This window comes from Lissotriton vulgaris, chromosome 6 (assembly GCF_964263255.1).
Source record: "Lissotriton vulgaris chromosome 6, aLisVul1.2, whole genome shotgun sequence".
Classification (NCBI taxonomy): domain Eukaryota; kingdom Metazoa; phylum Chordata; class Amphibia; order Caudata; family Salamandridae; genus Lissotriton; species Lissotriton vulgaris.
The window spans coordinates 1,791,179,850-1,791,200,633 of record NC_141694.1 but is presented as its reverse complement, the minus strand read 5'-3'; the positions used below and the strand labels follow the sequence as shown (position 1 = coordinate 1,791,200,633).

Sequence of the window (20,784 nt, the reverse complement as noted above, 5' to 3'; positions counted from 1 at the left end):
CCTACAAGTCCCAGCATGCTTAGTGCTGTAAGCTGCATAACCAGAAGCGTCTCAGAGTGGTCCTCATGCCATGGGAGCACTTGACAGCTTCTAACCTTCATCTTGGACAGGATCCGTACTTACACCCCATCCCCTGGGCCCAGACACCCCGCCCGTCCCTCCTCGGCGGCCAGATGTCCGGGCCCAGCGGCAGCCGGCACATTTGCTAGCCATTCCCCGCCGCCGAGCAGAGGAGGAGCCCAGAGGGAAGGGGAGTGCTCGCCGGCCCGGCACATGCTTCGGCGGCTCCTATTTCTCGGAGCTCGCGATGGAAAATGTCCAAAGTGTGCTGAGCCGGAGCGGGGGACGGGGGCACGCCGAGGAGAGAGGCAGGCAGAGCAGGACGCGGGCTGGCCCGGGCTATCTCCTGTGGCTACCGAGAACTGAGCTAGCCGAGGACCACGAGCATCCCTGGAGCTCTCGGAGGCGCCGAGAGCGGAACCAGCAGCGCACTCGCTTCCAACACTTTTATTTTCAGCACAAATCTCACCATTGACATTTCGTTCGAATGACTCCAAACCATTTCCCTCCTCATTAATTAAGAGAAACAGAGCCCTTGAACCTTCGTGTAAAGCCCCTTGTGATTAACAACAAAACGCAAACTACAAGGAACAGAATGGATTAATGAACGCTACAAAGGAACATTTGACTGGGATTTATTTAGAGTTTCTTCCCTTTTTGGTTACCGTTTGGTACTGACATCAGAAACAGCAGAGGCCCCGGTTCTGACAGAGGGTGACCCGGTTCTGACAGCACGGGGACCATGAAAGGTATGTGTCCTGCGGGTCGCACTGTCTATTGCACGAGACTTCGCGCAGGTGAGAGATGATCTTGTGTGCACAGCCTGGAATAACATGTGGTGGCAGGAAGCGTGGGGAGGAGGTAGGGCACTGAGGGCAGAGCCCCGGGCAGCCGCTGACCGCAGAGGGCACGTGCCGCTGACCTCACTGAAGGGAGCAGGGATGCTGGACCAGGACAGTGTATGTGGGAGGCGCTGTGAGGGCGTCGAGGCGCTGAGCGATGCAGATGAAACAAAGGGCTGCGCCTGGGAGGAGATATGAGAAGAGAGGTGGACCGTGCCAATCAGGCAGGAGTAGCATCGGGCCGTTATTGAGGGAAAGAGGGGCAGGCAGCTGCCCCAGCCCCAGGTGACCGAGGCAGAGTTCGAGAGCTGGGCCTAGGCAGGGGTGTGGCTGGGGCAGAGAGAGGCAGGACGCTAGATGGTTATAATCAAGGAAGAGAGCTGGCCCAAGGCAGGGATGCGATTTGGGGGCAGCTGGACCATGTGACTGATGCTGGGACAAGTCGTCGGGCCAGAACAGGGATGAATGTGTGGTACTTGTATAGCGCACGAATCACCCATGGGCATCTAGGCGCTTGTACGAATACCGCTGAGGAACCCTTCCTGGCCTTTCCCTGTGGAGCGCCCACACCTGGGCACCCCCAAGGTGGATGCCAGGCATCCAAGCGCTGTTGGCCCCGTTGTGGAGATTAAGCGAGCTATTGCCCAGAGTTGCAGCGTGGGGCCCATGATTAGAATAGGCACCGAGGCGAGAATTGTCAGGTGCGAGGAAGTTGAGACCAGGACCAGCCGAGGTGGGAATTGAACCCTGGTCCCAGGCCAGACCTCTGCATCAGGGTCTGCCGCTCTAACCATTTGAGTTCAAGTGTAAATAAAATATGCACTCAACATATTGATAAAGGTATATTAAATTTGTACATATCAAACAACGTCATAAAAAGTCGTTGCATGTTGGAGTCCAAGTCGCCTGTTCAGGGACTAGGCCACTTTATTAATTGTTATATATATGCTCAGTAGGCATAGTTTCAACATTGAACACATATCAAAAGATCACATTATAAAAACTTTTCTAACTAGAGTGCGCTTTGCACCTACTCTCAGCTCTAACCATTGAGCCACACTTCTCCATGTGATGTGATTGAGGCAGAGATCTAAACTGCATGATTCAGGGACATAGCTTGGGTGGGGTAGGGCAGGGATGTGATTGAGGCAGAGATCCAGACTGCAGGATTTAGAGACAACTGGGACAGGAGAGGGATGTGATTGACACAGCAATCCAGATTGCATGATTCAGGGACAAAGCTGGACCAGGACAGGGATGTCATTGAGGCGGAGATCCAGACTGCATGACTCAGGGACAAAGCTGGACCAGGACAGGGATGTCATTGAGGCGGAGATCCAGACTGCATGACTCAGGGACAAAGCTGAACTAGGACAGAGATGTGATTGAGGCAGATATCCAGACTGCAGGATTCAGAGACAAAGCTGGACCAGGACAGGGATATGATTGAGGCAGAGATCCAGACTGCATGACTCAGAGATGCAACTGAACCAGGGTATGGATGTGATTCTCTAAGAGGCAGAGAGACGGATAACCACACGAGTGAGATGCTAACAGAGCGGGACCAGGAGAGTGAAGGGTTTACTGGCACACAACAGTGCCATAGGTTAAAGTAAAGTATTGCAGGCTGGGGGTCCCAGTAGTCTGGGCGAGGAACAGAAGCCATCACTTGCGCCAGAGGCAGGCTATGCGATGGCATAAGACACTGAAAAGCTGACCAGTGGCAGAGATCAGAAACAGTAAGGAAGCAAAGAGACAGACAGAAAGGGGGGTGGGGCAATATAATGACAATGTGATGTAGGAGGCAGAGAGACGGTCCATGAAATGAGGCAGAGTAAGAGGGGGCGTCCTGAAACTGTAAGAAATGGACAACAACATTAGGCTAAAAGAGACCAGCAATGTCATGAGACAGCATGATGGTCAATAGCATGAGTTACGGGGACATGGAAAGGAGCAGCCACACAAGGTAGAGAGACAATGTCATGAGACCGCGTGATGATCAATAGCATGAGGACATGCACCATCATGAGACAAGGAGAGGAACAATCACATGAGGTAAAGGGGCAACATTATGAGAAATCATGATGGTCAATAGCATGAGTCACGGGGACATGGAAAGGAGCAGCCACACAAGGTAGAGAGACAATGTCATGAGAAAGAATGATGGTCAATAGCATGAAGACATGCACCATGATGAGACAGGGAGAGGAACAGTTGCACGAGGTAAAGGGGCAATATCATGAGAAAGCACGGTGAATGATAGAAAATAGCAGCAACAAGGGTTAATATCATGTGATAGAGAAATGCCAGTATGATAGTATTATTTTTTGGGCAGGGAGATGGACAGTAATACGAGGCACAGGGTTATGGTCAGTGGGGTGAGGTAGAATGAGATGCTCACTATCAGGAGGAAAAGGAAGGGGAAGACCGACAATACCGAGGAATAGAGGGAGGTGGTCAGTACCACGAGGCAGATGGAGAATAGCAAAATCATGAGACCAGGAGATGGGCTATAGGATGAGGTATGGTGGCGAGGCAGTATCACGATAGAAGGAGATGAACAGAATATGATGTGGTATGTCACGAGACAGAAGAAGATGGATAACATCAACAAATAGAGGGAGATGGACAATAGCATGAGACAGACGGTGATTGGCAATACCATGATACGGGCAATAATGAGACATAAATGGCTTAATAGGAGAAAGTGAGAGATAAACAATAGCATAAGGAATGGAAAGACAGGCAATATTATGGTACAGGCAGTAAGAAGATACAGGTAGGGCTTCAGAAGGGAAAGTGAGAGATAAACAATACCATAAGGAATGAAAATTAGGCAATATCACAAAACAGAGCGTAGGTCACCAGAATAAGGAAGAGTGCGAGGGAGAACATCTTGAGACAATAAGAAATGGAGAGTAGCATGAGGCAGTAGGAGACAGACAATAGCATGAAACAGGAAGATGTCTATACCATGAGGTATGGTGGAGATGTAATATCAGGATAGAGGGAGATGGACAAAATATGGTGAGAAATATCACGAGGCAGATGAAGATTGATCGAGTCAAAAGAGGATGACCAATATCATGAGACGGAGAGAGACATGCATGATGGAGAGGGAGACAGATAAGATCATGCGACAGAATGAGATGGATAGTGGCATGAGTCCGAGTAAGGCAGGCACTATATCGCGACAGAGGAGAGGGACAATGTCACAACACGTAGGAAGAGAGTGGAAGATGGATAATAGGCAGGGAAGGGATACAGCAATGTCAGGCTGCACATGGGCAGTATTGTCATAGACTCAGTAAGCAGCAGAGAGGGTGGGACATTGTTTGAGCTAGACAGGAGAGGGGCGAGTTCTACTATTTAGAGGTGAAAGGGGGTGTTTTTTTATTTGTTCCAAAAGTTTTATGGAAGTTTATAGTAAGTGCAAGAAGGAAAGATCTCTCCATACATAGTATAACATATCACAATATTGGCTTATAGACACAATCCAGTGCTGCTCGTCTCTAGACATTTGTTCAGGATATGTGTCCTCCTTCCGTGCAGAGCCCCCCTTCAAATGTTAATGCGGCTCAGAGTTTTCTCAGGTCTCTGTACCACTCCCAGAGCGCAGGTGCAGCCACTGACTGAACTGCTCAGCCAATAACGGAGCGCCGTTAACTCAGGCCTCGGACATGGTCGACTCTCCACCGAGTATCATTACTTTGGGGATTCATAACTTGGTGTTTACAGCGCTTAGACGTGGGAGACGTGATACGAAACGGTACTTGGCGCACAAGTAGGTTGTTAAAATGATGAACCTTTTCAGCAGGTTCCCTTGACCCGGCTGTGTGAACTCGCCGCCCCTGCACGGCGGCTCAGTCAAACACCGGTGCCTGGAATAGATGGAATCTATGTTCTGTCTCTCTGTTGCGGCAGAGGTCTGGACTCGAACTGATCACAACATTGCATGCGCATCTTTCGCTGGCCAAAGTGTTTCAAGGCGACGTGAATTCTCGCGCTCCAAGCCCATCCATCAGGGGCCCAGGCCGCTGCCAGGCGGGGGGGGGCTGGGGCTTCGAAAACTGGGATGTTTTCTCACAGTAAATCATTGACTGAGCTGTGACCCCAGTGTCCAATAACTCCTGTGCACATCTGCAAGCAGCATGTGCGACGCCGTGAAACCCCCTGTGCCCTGAGCGCGCGCAGCGGCCGTGACATACCGAGCGGGTTTGCGGAGCGTGCGTGGGAGGGTGCGTGAACAGCAGCTGCGGCCAGGGGTGGCCGGATAGGGCGGGTCTTCTAAGAACGTGTATGTTTTCATGTACCTGTGCATTTCCACCGCCTGCGCACTGCATATCACGCACGACATGGAAACACTTCCCACAGAGGATTAAAAACAACAACATCCTTCCAAACAAACACCCAACACGGCATAGCGAACTAGTCATGTAGGCAAGTGCTTTGATACCTCATTTGGAAGTAGTAAGCACAATATAAATGCTGTAATACAAAACAGTCTGCACATCTAACTTCTCGGTAGCAGGCGCGCGTCCCACGCTTGTGGTGTGCCCCTGCAACATTTTGAAGGCTGCAGTAATTTGAGGGGTGCAGCTTAGAGGGTCAGGGGTGCCCTGCGCACATGTCTGTCATATTCGGGCTGGGGCTTCCTTCAGGTGCCCGTGCCTCCGATGTACGTTCTGTAACACCCACTGTGTAGGTTCAAATTTAATGTCCAATCAAAGCACAGCTTGGTCTCCCTTACTTGTTTCATGGTGTGTGGGGTAATGTACATACCCGGCCCCACAAAACATAAGTAAACATCTGTGCCACCGATCCAGCTCGGGTGAGACTCCCCGGGATGGTGTCAGAACAATTTACACTAGCAAAGGGCACTTGCCAAGGTTGCCCCCTATCCCCACTTATATTTGTGATAGCAATAGAGCCTTTGGCTGCAACTTATGGGAAAAACTGGGGTGATGGGGGATTCAATTAGGGGACACCAACCATGTGATCTCACTATATGCAGACGATACACTGGTGTATATGCGTCGTCCAAGGAGGGAGGTCCAAGTCCTTATGAGAGAGTTAAGGGAATTTGGCCCCTTGTCCGATCTTCATCTCAATCCCGGGAAATTAAACTTGTTCCCTATGGAGAGGCTGGCAGGAATGCCGGAGAGTGACTTGCCCAATGTTGGTCTGCCATGGGTGCCTGGGGGGCATCTTGTCATGGCATTGTTATATCTTAACAAATCCCATAATAAATCCCATTCAAAAAAACACATTTAGATATGGCCATCGCGGATGCACACATATACACAGTGGGCATATTTGAATGCATTTTGTTATATTTTAACAAATCCAGTTCTAAGATTGCTGCAGTGGATGCAAACATATACATGGTGGCGATCCTTGAAAGGACCTAGTGACAATGTAACAAAATGAGGTCTAAATTGTCCGACACCAATGCTTGCGCATAGTGAATGGACTTCTTTTAAATGTATGAGTCTTGACATCTTTTAAGACACTCCATTGAAAGGTTGGTGCTGTGGATCGAGGTTTATTAATGGCAGCCATGTAGGGGAAAAAATCAATTCCAAAGTCAATAGGTTTCAGAGCTGCGACCTACTGACTTGCTAATTCTTGTTTTTCTTCAGTCTCTTATAAAGGTTCACTTTTCCTCGGAGTTGTAATAATGGAATATCCAGTTTCTCACCTAAAGAGCATTAGGTCACAGCCCCATGTGCAGACCATACTATGTCAAGGTGACTGACAAGCCTATTGTATGGGTTGGAGAGTCACAGCATTGCACAATACAGATAGTTACCTGCATTCTCAGAGGATGCTGCAATAGACAGCCCTGATATATTATCCATTTAGGTTGATACTAGGACGAGGCATACCCAAGAGAGTGACTAGTGCTCCACCAACAGAGAGGAACCACATTCAACCTAGAACAGAAAATGGAGTCGAAGCGTCAAAGCAGGAATGATGCAGTCCTCTGGGAATACTAGAAGTTTGCCTGCTGGAGCTCACCCCATATATTTTACTGTCCTTTTGAAATAATTTGATGCCAGTCTTAAAGATGCTGCCTTTTCTTACCTCATGGGAGGGCCGCCCCTTGCAGGTCGGAGGTGTGTTTAGACTTAAAGCAACACAAATACTTGCACTTGGCAGCTTAGATCCGAAGAGTCCGCATTACACCAACTCCCTTGCAACCAAAAGCAAAATACAAGCACATTGTTTAGTGTGTGCTTTACTTGGCTTGTCACTCTGGTGTGTGCCACAACACCTCCTGTCATAGGGAGGTTACCTGTGCTCTAGGACTCTTAGCTATCAATCTCACCAGGGTGACCAGAGGCACCCCCTCCCATCAGGTCAGCTGGTCCTTCACAGTCACATATAATTCATTCTGACAGCCTTTTTACCACCATCTCAAGCACTGTTCTCCACCCTCATGCTGTTAGGGATAGCTAATGATAATCTAGGACCATTACAATGCTTACCCGTGAGCCATGGTGGGAAGCGGCTGGTGCAGTAAATGTGGCAACAGGAGAAGGCCCCTGTCACTGTGCATCATCAGAGATGTCTTCATCAAGCTGTGGACTATGACTGATCGCCTGCTTTCCTTGCCAGATTGCTAATTTATCTCACCTTATAATTTCCCTTAATTCACTCCACATGTGCTCGAGAGTCACAGCTAACAGTTTCCACACAGGCATTTCCAGCTCAGCTCACACTGCAGCTCTACAATTCAGTTAACAGCAGATCTCCCTCTGCACAGCCTTGCCCTGGCCCTGGGTATATCCAGATGAGCATTCCACCCCAGCAAGCATTGCAAGCTGGGGCTGTGCTTTCATTACTTATTACAAGCATATGCCACAAAATAAAAAAATAAACACAAAGCCACTTAAAGGTGGCCACCATATGCTTGCAAGAAAAATGTAAACATTAAAGAACATTCATTGATGCAAGAAATTTGCTAATGACATAAATAATGTGCCTTGTGCAATGTATTCTATTAATATTTGTCAAGGAAACTTTAAAACCACAACTTTAACAAGCAATATCCAGGTCAATCGATTTAGCCTGTGCGACAGCTAATGGCTTTGCTAATGTCTTTTAACCATATTGTACAGCAGAGCGAAGTGGAGTGGTATGGTATAGAGTGGTGTGGAATGGAGTGGAGTGTAGCAGAGTGGCTTAAAGTGCTGTGGTGGATAGTGGAGTGTAGTAGAGTGACTTGAAGTTGCATAGAGCGAAAGGGTGTAGAGCAAAGTGACGTAGAGTGGAGTGAGAGTAGTGTAGAGTAGGACTGCATAGAGCAGTGCACAGTGAAGCAGCGTACAGTGGAGTGGCATAGAGTGGAGTAATATGAAGTGGAGTGGCTTGGAGTTGCATGGAGTGCTGAAGAAGAGAGTGGAGTGGCATGGGGTGAATTGGCGTGGAGTGGAATAATGTAGCATAGAGTGGAATACAGTAGAGTAGCTTGGCGTGGCATAGAGTGGTGTAGAGTGAAGTGGTGGTAAGTGAAATGGCATAGAGTAGAGTGGTTTTTAGTGGAGTGGGTTCAAGTGGAGTAGAGTGGCATGAAGGGGAGTGGAATGACGTAGAGTGTTTAGAGTGGAGTGGTATAGAGTGACATACAGTAGAGTGGCATAAAGTGGAGATGAGTGGCATAGCACAGAGTGGACTGGTGTTGATAGAGTGGTGCATAGTAGAGTTAAGTTCTGTAGGTTGCAGTGGCATATAGTGCAGTGTCTTAAAGTAGAATGTTGCGGATTAGAGTGGGTTAGAGGTCAGCAGTGTAGTGGTCAGTGGCGTAGAGTGCAGTGGAGTCGAGTGCAGTAGTGTAGAGTACAGTGGCTTAGAGTAAAGCGGTACAGAATGCCGCGCATTGAGTGCAGTAAAGTGGAGTGGTGCAGGTTAGATTGCTGCGGTGTAGAGTGGCATGGTATAGAGTTCAGTGGCGTAGAGTGCATTGGAATAGAGTGCAGTGGTATAGAGTAGTGTGGTGCTGAGTGCAGTGGCATAGAGTGGAATTGTGCTGAGTACACTGCAGTGCTGTATAATGCAGTGGCATAGAAAAGAGTGACCAAAATGCAGATAGGTGCTAAAGAGCAAATATGTCCACAATTTCAATGGCGTCTCCTAGCTCTGCACCTCACGCTAGTTCCATCAAATCCAGGTCCAGCATCATCCGTTGCGTGACACCTCTGTGCTCCAGATCCACACAAATTACTACAAGTGGGGGTACGACTGGCAATGAAGTTCAGTAGACTGTAAGCAGTGTCAAAAAATCCTTTATTTCAAATTTCGTTATTTCATATGAGCAAGCAACACTCAGCCAACGCGTTTCATTCCCTCAAGGGGAACTTCATCTGGGATTATAGGGTCATCAAATGATATCTAAAGGCAAACTGTCCCTTTAGGAATTTTCCATTCAGGAACTTTAGAATTTTAGAATTTTCTCCAGTGTTTTGCCTGGTAATGCTAGAAGACCTTGCGAGATGGGTACATTATCTCGAGTAAAACAGCGAACTTCACTCATTTTCTTAGTGGGCTTTAAGCAAGCATGGCAACAAAATTGCAATTGCAAATACAAACCGAATGATATATAAAAAACTAAGCTCCCAAGCCCCTCTTTTTTGCTGAGATAAAACCCTTGTAACAATTTAATAGTATACAGTCAAATGACTTTGAATTCTTCACTGTCACACCCTTCATCATCCTCAGTAGCATTGAGAGCATACACTTGGGTAATGCTTTTGTTACTGCAAGCATGCTGGAGGATGCATAGAGTCAGTTTAATCAGAGCTATTATGAAAATATCAACTGCGATCACTGTTTCAAAAACCTTGATGGGGGTCTCTAAGATGACGTCACATTCACGTTAATGTACAAAGACACTCTAGCTGGTTTGTTCTTGATGCTCCCAGAGCAGCCCATTTTCAGAACAAGCAAGGGGAGTAACATCAGGTGCATAGTAACCAGTGGGATTGTGGTAATGTTCAAGATCTTCAAAGACTCCCAGTAGCTAACAACACTTTCCGGCAGGTGGTGTCCAGCGTATAACAGACCAAAGCATGTTTAGTTTTTGCTAAGGGACCCTCCAATCAAATGTACCCCTTCCCCTCGAACACCAGAATCAAATTGGTGCGGATTCAGCATGAGAAAGATTAATAGTTTGGCAGCATTTGTGAAGCAAAAGCAAGTACCGTACCAAATCTGGTTTACCTGCAGACCCCTTTCCCCCGAGTATCTACCATATGGCCCTACCTGGGTTGGAAAGTCGTATCCTCGCTCTCCTGAATCTTTCCCCGGTAACCGGCTACCTACCGTCCAACCTGAAAGAGGCCAGAGTCATCCCCCTGTTAAAGAAAGCAGGTGCAGATACCACAGATCTTAAGAACTATAGGCCTATTTTCCAGCTTCCATTCTTAGCGAAGGTTGTGGACAGCATGTTCTCAAAACACTCTAGACCTTCCTGGAGGAACACCAGCTATTCCAAGCCCGACAGGCAGGGTTCAGAGCCCATCACAGCACTGAGCTTGTGATGCTGTCCGTTCTTGACAAACTCAGACTTATGGCTGACAAAAAAACACAGAGCCCCCTGAGCCTATTAGATCTACCAGCAGCGTTCAACATGGTTAGCCACAAACAATTGTTGGCCCGTATCACGAACTTGGGCATTCACGGGTTGGCACACCTTTGGTTGGAATGTTTCCTGTGAGACCGGTCCCAAAGGGTTCAGTTGGAGGAGCAGGGCTTTCCAACTTGCGGTGTCCCCCAGGGCTCTGCACTCTCGCCACTCCTCTTCAATATATATATTCAGCCCTTGGTAGCGGCCCTAGCCCACATGGACTGCCAAATCTTTATCTATGCGGATGACACTTCCACACATACTCAAGAGCTGGCACAAAATATTCTTAGATTCATAGTAAACTGGATGAGAACTAATTCATTAAAAATTAATCCAGATAAAACAGAAGTTCCATTCATTCCTACAAAAAAGAATCCCTGGAATCATCTTTTCTGGCCCCAAATGCTGGGCCATACGCCCACCCCAGTACCCGCTGTAAAAAGCCATGGCTTAAAAATAGACTCTGAGCTCTCCATGGCCAACAAACTTAACTCGGTGGTGGGTACCTGTATAGGCCTCATGTGAAAGTTGCGGAAATTGGTCCCTATCCTCTCTAGGACATCATTACAGATGATCGTGTCAGCCACAATTGTCTCCAGAATAGACTATGGGAATGCCCTATATATCGTCCTCTCCCAGAAACTAATTCACAAGCCGCAAGTGATACTGAACGATGCAGCCTGGCTGATATTCAGGCTCCCCAGGAGCTCTCTCGCCACCCCTCTTCTGTACAAGTTGCACTGGCTCCTCATTAAGCAGCAAGTGAAGTTTAAGGGGCTCTGCATTGCCCATAAGGCAATGCATGGAAATGCCCCTGCCTACATTAAAGATCGCTTCGAGAACTATGTTCCAAACTGTACATTACGGTAATCACAGGCCTGTCGCCTGACAATTCCACGCTGTAATACTGTATCTAAAGGGGGCAGAGCATTCTCGGTCCTACTCCCACAACTTTGGAACCAGCTGCGTGACCATCTTCGGTGAGAACCCGCAGTCCTCCCCTTCAGGAAACATCTCAAAACTCTCCTATGCAGGGAAGCTTTAGGTATTGTTTAAACTACCCCTCCCTGTAAAGCTGTAATGTTCCACCACAGGCCTCGGGCCTCTCTCTCAAAAGCGCTTAGAGACCTGCCGGTGATTTGGCGCTATACAAAAATGAATTAACATAACAAGTAGGAGTTGTTGTCATACACACAGTGATGGCTCCCCCAAGGACAGGTGCAGTACATTTTTCCAAGGCTTTGATCTGCCGAGGTCTATTAAAGGGTGTATAAACACCCCAGGACATCAGCGCCAGCCTCAGCAAGCTTTTATTTGGGGGGGGGGGGGGCTTTTGGGCGAGGTGAAGTTCAAAAGTGCCTGGTAGGTACTTCTTAGCGCTCCTCCACGGCCTGCTACCTTTTCACATGGTGAGATTGTTCTTTAAGTTTGCAGGTTTACACCATGATGTGTGCAATGCTGAGGTAGCGCTAGAAGGCAAAACCCACAGCACACATCAAAATCACTTCAGAATAAATTAATTTGATGGTAGGCACCATAAGCTTTTCCATGATCTTCGGCAAAGAGGGCTGAATGGAGGTAGACTGGGCTCATAAACCTTCCGTCACTTCCCACCAAAAGCCACCCCCCAGGGGTTCCAAAGTATTACTTTCCTCCTTGGGGGTTCCTATACTCTGAGAATGTAGAGTAAACCAGAGAAAGGGGAAACATCTTAATCAGTCTCATCATGATGCAAGGAAAGACGTGTGCCAGGCTGCCCAAACCCTTGATGTGCCAAAGGCCCTCACTTTGCTGATCGAAGGGAGGAAGCTGCGCGTGGACAGACCATTCCATGTGACCCACTGGGCAGGCCAGCAACTCCTCAGTGAGCAATGAAAGTTGAGTGTGTGCACCGGACCCCAGCAGAGTGAGTCCCAAAGGGGAGGGGAGAGAGTATCTAGGACAGGGATGAGGGGGCCGGCCTGTCCATCCTTGCACAGTGGCCATGTAAGCACATTCGGAGAGCGCTCTATATTTCCAGCCCATGCAGGGTTTCTTCCCACCATCTTGTAAGTGGGTGGTTGTCCAAACACTTTGGTCGATGGGAGGGTTGGAGGAATGGGATTTGGAAACGGTTCTCAGAATGTGCCCCTATTCTCCCAGGACCCTCACACCCTCGCTTCCCCCCCCTTCCCCCCCCCCCCCCCCCCCATCACGTCCATCCGACTCCACAGGCAGGAGGCCAGGCGACACTGTGCGGACATTTCCTGTGGCTTGCAGCCTTTGCAGTAAGCAGAGTGTGTATTCAACAAGTCTCTATTCACTGTAATTGGGACGAGTCCTGGCACAGGAAGTCACCGCACGTGCCTTTAAAGAGGCCTCACTTTTATTTTGTGAACTCAGCACCAATTAGGAAAGCAGCGCGAAAAAGAACGGAGGCACGTCATCCCCTCAACTCAATGCACGTGTTTGGTTCTTGTCCACATTTACCTTTATTTATCGCCAAACCTGCCTCTCTCACTGTTATCCACCCATCAATCACAGTATCTCATTTGTATACACCAACCTCGCCTTCTTTCTCACCCTTTATTCCCATTATATGCTGTCTCTCATTTAGTCTTCACTGCTCCTTGTTCCTCTCTGTCTTTGTGTCCTCTCTCTGGCAGTGGCTCAGGGATGTACTTTTCAATAGTACAGTGAGTGCAGAGGTGTGAGGGTCCAGCGGCCCCACACGCATGGAATCAGTGCTGCCTTGTACGGGTAGGGGTCCAGGGCCCCTTGGCGTGCTATTACTCTCTCTCTTTGTCTCGTCTGTCTCTCTCTGTATATATATCCATGACTGTCGGTCTCTTAATCTCTCTCTCTCTCTCCTATGTACTCTTCCCTCTCATTAATTTCATTCAATAATTCTTTCGGGTTAAATATGTTGCCAGATCTTCACACATTCGCTGTTGTTGCAAAGATTTTGCTTTAGGGTTTTTCAGACAGCACACTTCACTCTACAGCATTTCACGCTACAACAGTCTACTTTTCAACAGTCCACTCTACGGCATTCCACTCTACAACAGTCTATGCCACTCTATGCCATGACACTCCAAGGCACATCACTCCACTCTATGACACTTTAAATCATTCCACACTATCCCACTCCACTCCACTTCCTGGAACTCCACTCTGCACCACTCCCCTCTACGACACTTTGCTCCACTCTACACTATGCCTCTCCACTCTACGCCCCTTCACTCTGACACCCTACTTCACTCCCCCCACTCCATTCTGTGGCACTCTATGCCAATTCACTCTAGGCCACTCTCCTCCCCTCTATGTTACCCAACTGTACGACTTTACTCCACTCTATGACACTCAATGACACTCCACTTTACGATACTCCAATATACTCCACTTTATTTCGCTCCACTCTACGCCAGTTTACTCCACTATACAGCACTCCACCCAACAACTCTCTACGCCATACCACTCTAGGCTACATAACTCTACACCACTGCACTCTTCTCTGACACTTTACTCCACTCTACACCCCTCAATCAATGTCTCTCCACTTTAGAACAATCCACTCTACGACCCTCCATGCCCCTTTACAACACTCTACTCCACTCTGCTACACCACTCTATGACACACTGCTCTACTCTGCTCTACTCGGCTCTGCTCTACTCTACTCCACTCCACTCTACACCACTCTTTGCCACTCCACTCTACGTCACACTACAACACTGCCCTCTACTCTATGACACTTTACTCCATTCTACACCCCTTACTCTACGTCCCTCGACTTTACACCTCTTGACTCTACGGTTCGTCGCTCCACTCTCTGACACTCCACTCTTTGACACTCCACTCCACGGCAAGCTATTCTATTTGCCTCCACTCTGCAACTCTCCACTCTATAACACTGTATTCCATGACACTCGATTTGACACTCTATGCATCTCTACAACACTCTACTCAACGCCACTCTACTCTACGACACTCTACTCCACTATATGCAATTCCCTCTACACCACTCTATGCCACTTTACTCCACTCTACGCCACTCCACTCTACGATGCTCCACTCCACGACATTCCACTCTATGAAACTCCACTCTACGGCACCCACAACACTTCACTCAACGACAATCCAGGCCATTCCCCTCTGACACTCATTCCATTCTCAATGACACTCAACTCCAAGACATGCCACTCCACTCCATTCCACTCTATGCTTCACAACTCTAGGACACTCTGATTCACTCTATGCCACACCACTCTATGATACTCCATGACACTCTACGCTTCTACACTGTACGACAATTCCATTCTACAATGCTCCACTCTACAACAGTCTTTGTCATGCTATGCCACTCCACTCTACATCACTCCATGATAAACCACCCTACTCCACTCTTTGGCACTTTAATTTACTCTATGCTACGTCACTCCACTCTTCTTCTCTCCGTGGAACCCCACTCTACACCACTCCACTCTACAACACTTTACTTCACTGTACGCTACACCCTTCCACTCTAAGCCATCCATTGCATGCTACTCCACTCTATGACACTACTCTATTCCACTCTACTACACTCTACGCATCTCCACACTGTGACACTCCACTCCACTCCATGCCACTACACTATAGGCAAATCTACTCCACTCTACACTACTCCACTCTACGCTACTCCACTCTGACTGTACTCCACTCAATGACATTCAATGGAACTCCACTCTATACCACTCCACTCTATACCACTCCACTCTATGCCACTCCACTCTATGCCACTCCACTCTATGCCACTCCACTCTATGCCACTCCACTCTATGCCACTCCACTCTATGCCACTCCACTCTACGCCACACCACTCTACGCCACTCCACGCCACTCCAAGCCAAGCCAATTTACTCCATTTTACACCACTCCACTCCACACAACAGCACTCTACCCCACTTTGCCATTCCACTCCATTCTTCACCACACCAGTCTAGTCTACGTCACTCTTAACCACCGCACTCTACTCTATGACACTTTACTCCATCTATGCCCCTCCACTTTACGCCCCTCCACTCCATGCTACGTTATTTCATTCCATTCCATTCCACGCTACAACACTCCACTTTACTACACTCCACTCTATGACCCTCAACGCTACTCTATGCCCCTCCACTCAACCACACCGCCCTAGGACACACCACTCTACGACATTCCACTCTACGACACTTTACTCTGCAACACTCTACTCAATGACACTGTACTCCACATTATGCCTCTCTACAGCACTCTGCCCCACTCTACACCACTTCACTCTACTCTATTCCACTCTACAAAATTCCTTTTACACCACTCCGCATCTCTTCACGCCATTCTGACACTCCACTTTACAATACTTTACTCTACTCTACTCTACGCCACTCCACTCCCCTCTACTCTACAACATTCCACTTATGCTACTCCACTCAGCTCCACAACCCTCTACACCACTTTATGCCACTCAACTGCCACTCTATGCTACTGAAACTTAAAACACTCTACTCCACTCTTCTTTAGTAGTCCAATCTACTCCACTTCTCTACACAGCTCCACTGTAGGCCACTGTATGCCACTCCACTGAATGCCACTTTATGCCACTCTACGCTACCCCACTCCATTCCTATCTATGTCACTCCACTCTAGAACACTCTAATTTGCTCTACTTCACTCTACACCACGCCACTGTACATCACTCTATGTCACATCACTCTATGCCACTCCCCTCTACCAAACTCTATGCCACTCTACTCCACTCTACACAACTCTGCAACACTCTTCTCCACCCTATGCAATTCCCTCTACGCCACGCCACGCCACGCCACTCCTCTCTATGGCATGCCACTCTGACACTCCACTCTATGCCCCTCTACTCTACACCTTTTCACTATACACCACTCTACTCTATCTCTTTTCTCTTTGACACTTCACTCAACAACACTCTACTCCACTCTAGAATACTCTACACCACTCTATGCCACTCCACTGTACACCACTCTCTACCACTCAATTCTATGGCACTCTACTCCATTCTGTGCTCCTGCACTCTATGCCCCTTCACTCTACACTATTTTACTCCACTCTATGGGCCTATTGCTGCGACAAAACAGCGATGCAACAGTTTTCACTGCGCCCTCCTTGCGACATGATGGATGACCGTATTTATTGTATGGAGCTCCATATTGCAAGGAAAGACAGATACGTCATGAACTCTGACGTATCTGTTGGCGTAAAAGTCACACATTGCTGGAGTTGTGTCGCAAGCATGACGCATCTCCAGCAATGTGTGGGAGAGGCCAATCTTCAATGCACTGTGTCACCCTTATGCTTGCCATGAGTAAGGCAAAAGGTTTTGACGCAGTGGCGCCCTAGAAGTGGCGCATTAAAATCTTCTAGATTTCAAAGCACCACTTCCATGAGGCTTTGATGCGGGGAAACGCCCACCCTGCATACATGATACCTGATGCAGGTATAATGTGGTTCACAGCTTTACAAGGTGACGCATCTGCCTAGAGAGTTTCAAGGTCAGATTTAGAGCGCTCCAGAGTGGAGATTCATATCCATTTGGAGATCTGCCACTGCATTTTACAAACCTGGACAACCAGATATCTATTTAATTTCATGAAGTTTGTCACATTCCTTCCTATTTTATGTGTCCAAGAGCACACAATGTAAAGCCCATTAGGGCTAACACCATCGCGGTTCAATGATCTGCCAAAAAAAATCACCAAACAGAGAGAGGCAAAGCCCTCTGATCACCTTACTGTTGGACCCAAAATGGACACCCCATGCTTATTTTGCTTAATCCCTTGACCCTAAGGGTAGTGAGGGTGAGGCAGTGTAGTGCAAACCTCACTCATGGAGGCTGCTCATGGTAGAAACTTGCAGCTCCTCAGAGCCGTCAATACTACATAAACATAAAATTACAAATGTTTACATTGAAAACCAGACCCCTCTAGCCCTTCTTGAATTAGGTCTCTCAGTGTTCAACAATGTAAAGCCCTTCTTATGGTGTTTGTCATGGAATTCTCAATGTTAAATGCCTTTCTATTGTATTTGTCACAGAAGTTACAATTTAAAACCCCTTCGTATTGCATCTGTCATAGAGCTCACACTGTTGCATTTATTGATGAGTTCATAATGTAAAACCCCTTCATGTTGTGTTTGTGAGAGTATACAATGTCCCCCTATTGTATTTGTCTATGCAAAATCCCTTCCCTTAATTTGTCGCCGGTGCATAATGTAAAATCCTTTCTTATAGTTTTTGTCAGTCAGTTTGCAAACCTCCTTAATATTGCATATGTCTCTGGATTGCACCGGAAGTAATCAGGCGCCTTTCACAACTCCTTCCCAAGCAAGTGCTCCTGCTGAAGATTAATGAAGAGGCAAAGCCGCAGCCCTTCTCTCTGAACTGCCTTATAATCGTTTTTCTTCTGTAAATGTGAGGTCTAAGACAACTAAGCGGCCTCTAGCCGGACCTGAAAAGCAGATCAAAGGGGTAAAGAAAATGGGTAATCTGTGGATGTTTGGATGGAATGCAAATCGCCCTTACCCTCTCACAACTTTCAAACTTCTTGATTTAAAGTCTCATGAAACAACCTTGATGTATTTCTTTATTTATTTTATTTGAAAGTTTTATATAACGCGAACCAGACTCTTGCGGGTATCAGAGCGCTTTACAGGTAAGTGTCTTAGTTGCATAGGTACAAAGTGAATACCATATGGTTCAATGCTGGTCAATGATAATATAAACATCCTAACATAGAGTTGCATCAAGGATTTATTTATGAAAAGGGGGGTAGTGTCGGGACTGAGAAATCGAAAACACGAGGTCATGAAGAAAATTGAGGAATCAGTATGGTATGGTAGGTTCAAGGAAGAAATCTGTTCAGAAGGAGTGCTCTGACTTGTTTCCTGAAGGCTACCATAGAGGGATTCAATCTGATTTCAGGGGGCAAGGAGTTCCAAATTACTGGAGCAATCCCAGTGAGAGAACGGTTGTAGGTTTTCTTTTTTCGGAATCTCTGAGAATGCAAAAGTAAGGTGTTGGAGCTTCTCGATGATCTGGAGCCTCCAGGGAGTTCTAGCTTCGGGGCAAGATATCTAGGGGTATTGAAGTGGAGGGCTTTGTGTGTCATGCAGGCTATCTTTAGCTGGATTTGGGCCTACATCCCATCCAGACAGCCTCTCTCAGGCTCTGTACTCAGTATCACATCATCCCCTTGAAGCATTGCATAATGTGAACTGTCTGTACTCATCATAACAAGCAGTAGCAGCCTTAGGAAACTCTGAGATGAAGGATTCTTCTTAGAGCAAGCAGCTTCAGGGGATGAAAGAAAAACACCAATGCGCTGACGAGGAAAAAACTGCTAATGCCCAGCTGGCATGGCATGGGTGTCTCTGGGCTGGAACCAGCGGCCTCCATGATGCCATAACAAGGTAAATGTTTTCAAAAAGTGCAGCTTTTTTAAATGCCAAGTTCCTCCCAGCAGACTCCTTTTGCAAACAGAACCACCTGCTATAAAATTTGTGCAAGCCCTTTAAACTGAAATATCCCATGTGCAGACGCGGTGTCTGGGCATCAACAACGTGCACCGCAGACTCATGGGAATTCAACATTTAGGGCCAATGCATAAATCAAAATATTGCACCTAAAATAGGAAATAGTTATGAACCTAAAGCAGTTGCAGGTCCACACCTGACTTCCCAGACTTCTGTTGAATACTTGGGAAGAACTATAATACTCCTGTTTCTAAAGTCTTTACTGGCCTAAATGCACACTGAAGTGAAGAGTGGCACAGGTCAGTGCAATATCAGGACTGACACAGACATTATACTAATGAGTAGAACAGGAGAGTGAGCCAGAAACACTCTTATCAACTTGGCCTCTTGGCTGATGATGTAGGTGAAGGGTTGCGTGTAGGCAAATGCCCAAGGCAGACTGTTAGCACTTCCTTAGTCCCTTCCACCGGTCCAATATTGAGACCCTTACCCCCAAGCACATATATTCGATTTTAAGAACATTTTAAAATTTTACACCCTCAATAATTTTGCACCCAGGGCAACTGCTCCTGTGGCCTGCCCCCGCTACACCACTTGGCGTAGGTGCATGAGACCTCCATAGAAGAAGAGGCTGTCAAGAGGATGAGGACATATTTCTCCCAAAAACAAACAAGAGGAAATGTAGTTGAACAAGAGAATAACAAAATGTTCAGGACACCAAAATAAGTCAAAGTCTCTAGTTCATCGGCAGGCCTGTATGGGCCTGGATGATCAAGGTCCTCAGTTGTATGACGCGGGCACTCGGATACATGGTTCAGTCTGCCTGGAGGTTTTGGGTGCGAACACTGGTTGCAATGTCTACAGATTGTTTAAACAGCTACTAGTATTAAGGTCCACCTTCTTAACATTAATCTCTCACACTGCTGTATAGATTCACCTTAACCGCTTCAAGTATTCCCATTTCAGATAAATTTCAAAATGTCCTTCTCATGACTAGTGCTGTCATATTTCTGCAGCGGATTCTGAATTTGTCTTGCATAATTAGAGTCTTTACACATTTCCAATTCCATGAGCTAAGTATACCGTATATGATATTGTTTTGTGTTACAATTCGTGAATCTATCATGGAGTACTCTCCAGATCTTGGTTGCACATTATGTCTTGCCCACCTTGATAGTGCTTTTTTGTGGAGGGATAGACTCAAATCACTAATCAACCGTTTGTCTTCATATTTTTTTTAAATCCAAATGTACCAAATTTTGTCCCAAATTCATGTCCCTGCATAGTGCCATTATAGGTTTATCGCACAGACCTGGTAAGGCGTCCATCAAGCAACAGTTCTTGTTGATGGTTCCATTGATTCTGTTTGTCTCCTTACAGTACGTTGTAACACGTCATGGTTCTTTCGATCGGCTTCCATTTTTGTTACAGTACGGTCTTTCCAGGCGTATACAACACATTTTAAGTGATCTCTTTAGGGGTCTTGCTGGATATCCTCTCTCCTTGAGTGTTCCCAGCATCTCTCTTGCAGTCCTAAAATAGTATTCTTTGAGGGAACAGATCCTCCTAATTTGCATAAAATTAGGCATAACGGGCGGTTTTCCTTCAATGGCTATATATGGATCTGTCATACCTCAATAAGCTGTTTTTATTATATGTTTTACATAATGACGATATTAGTGTGCTATCCCTCTGTGAGATATTCAAGGCCAAAGATTACATTTGATCTGGTTCCATTTCATGAAAAACTT

The 20,784-nt window shown here is 47.0% G+C and overlaps 1 protein-coding gene across 2 annotated transcripts in view; it reads left to right on the top strand.

Moving 5' to 3' along the window:
• The first annotated feature begins 241 nt into the window (after window positions 1–241).
• The window catches only part of SCARA3 (scavenger receptor class A member 3), a 172,396-nt gene continuing 151,853 nt past the window's right edge, over window positions 242–20,784 (top strand). Inside the window, exon 1 of one of the 2 annotated variants that reach the window (XM_086928052.1) lies at window positions 242–809. In XM_086928052.1, the coding sequence (XP_086784178.1) occupies window positions 803–809 (7 nt within the window). In that variant the 5' untranslated portion in view covers window positions 242–802. The remainder of the gene's footprint in view (window positions 810–20,784) is intronic. The other variant, XM_086928053.1, reaches the window with a different exon arrangement.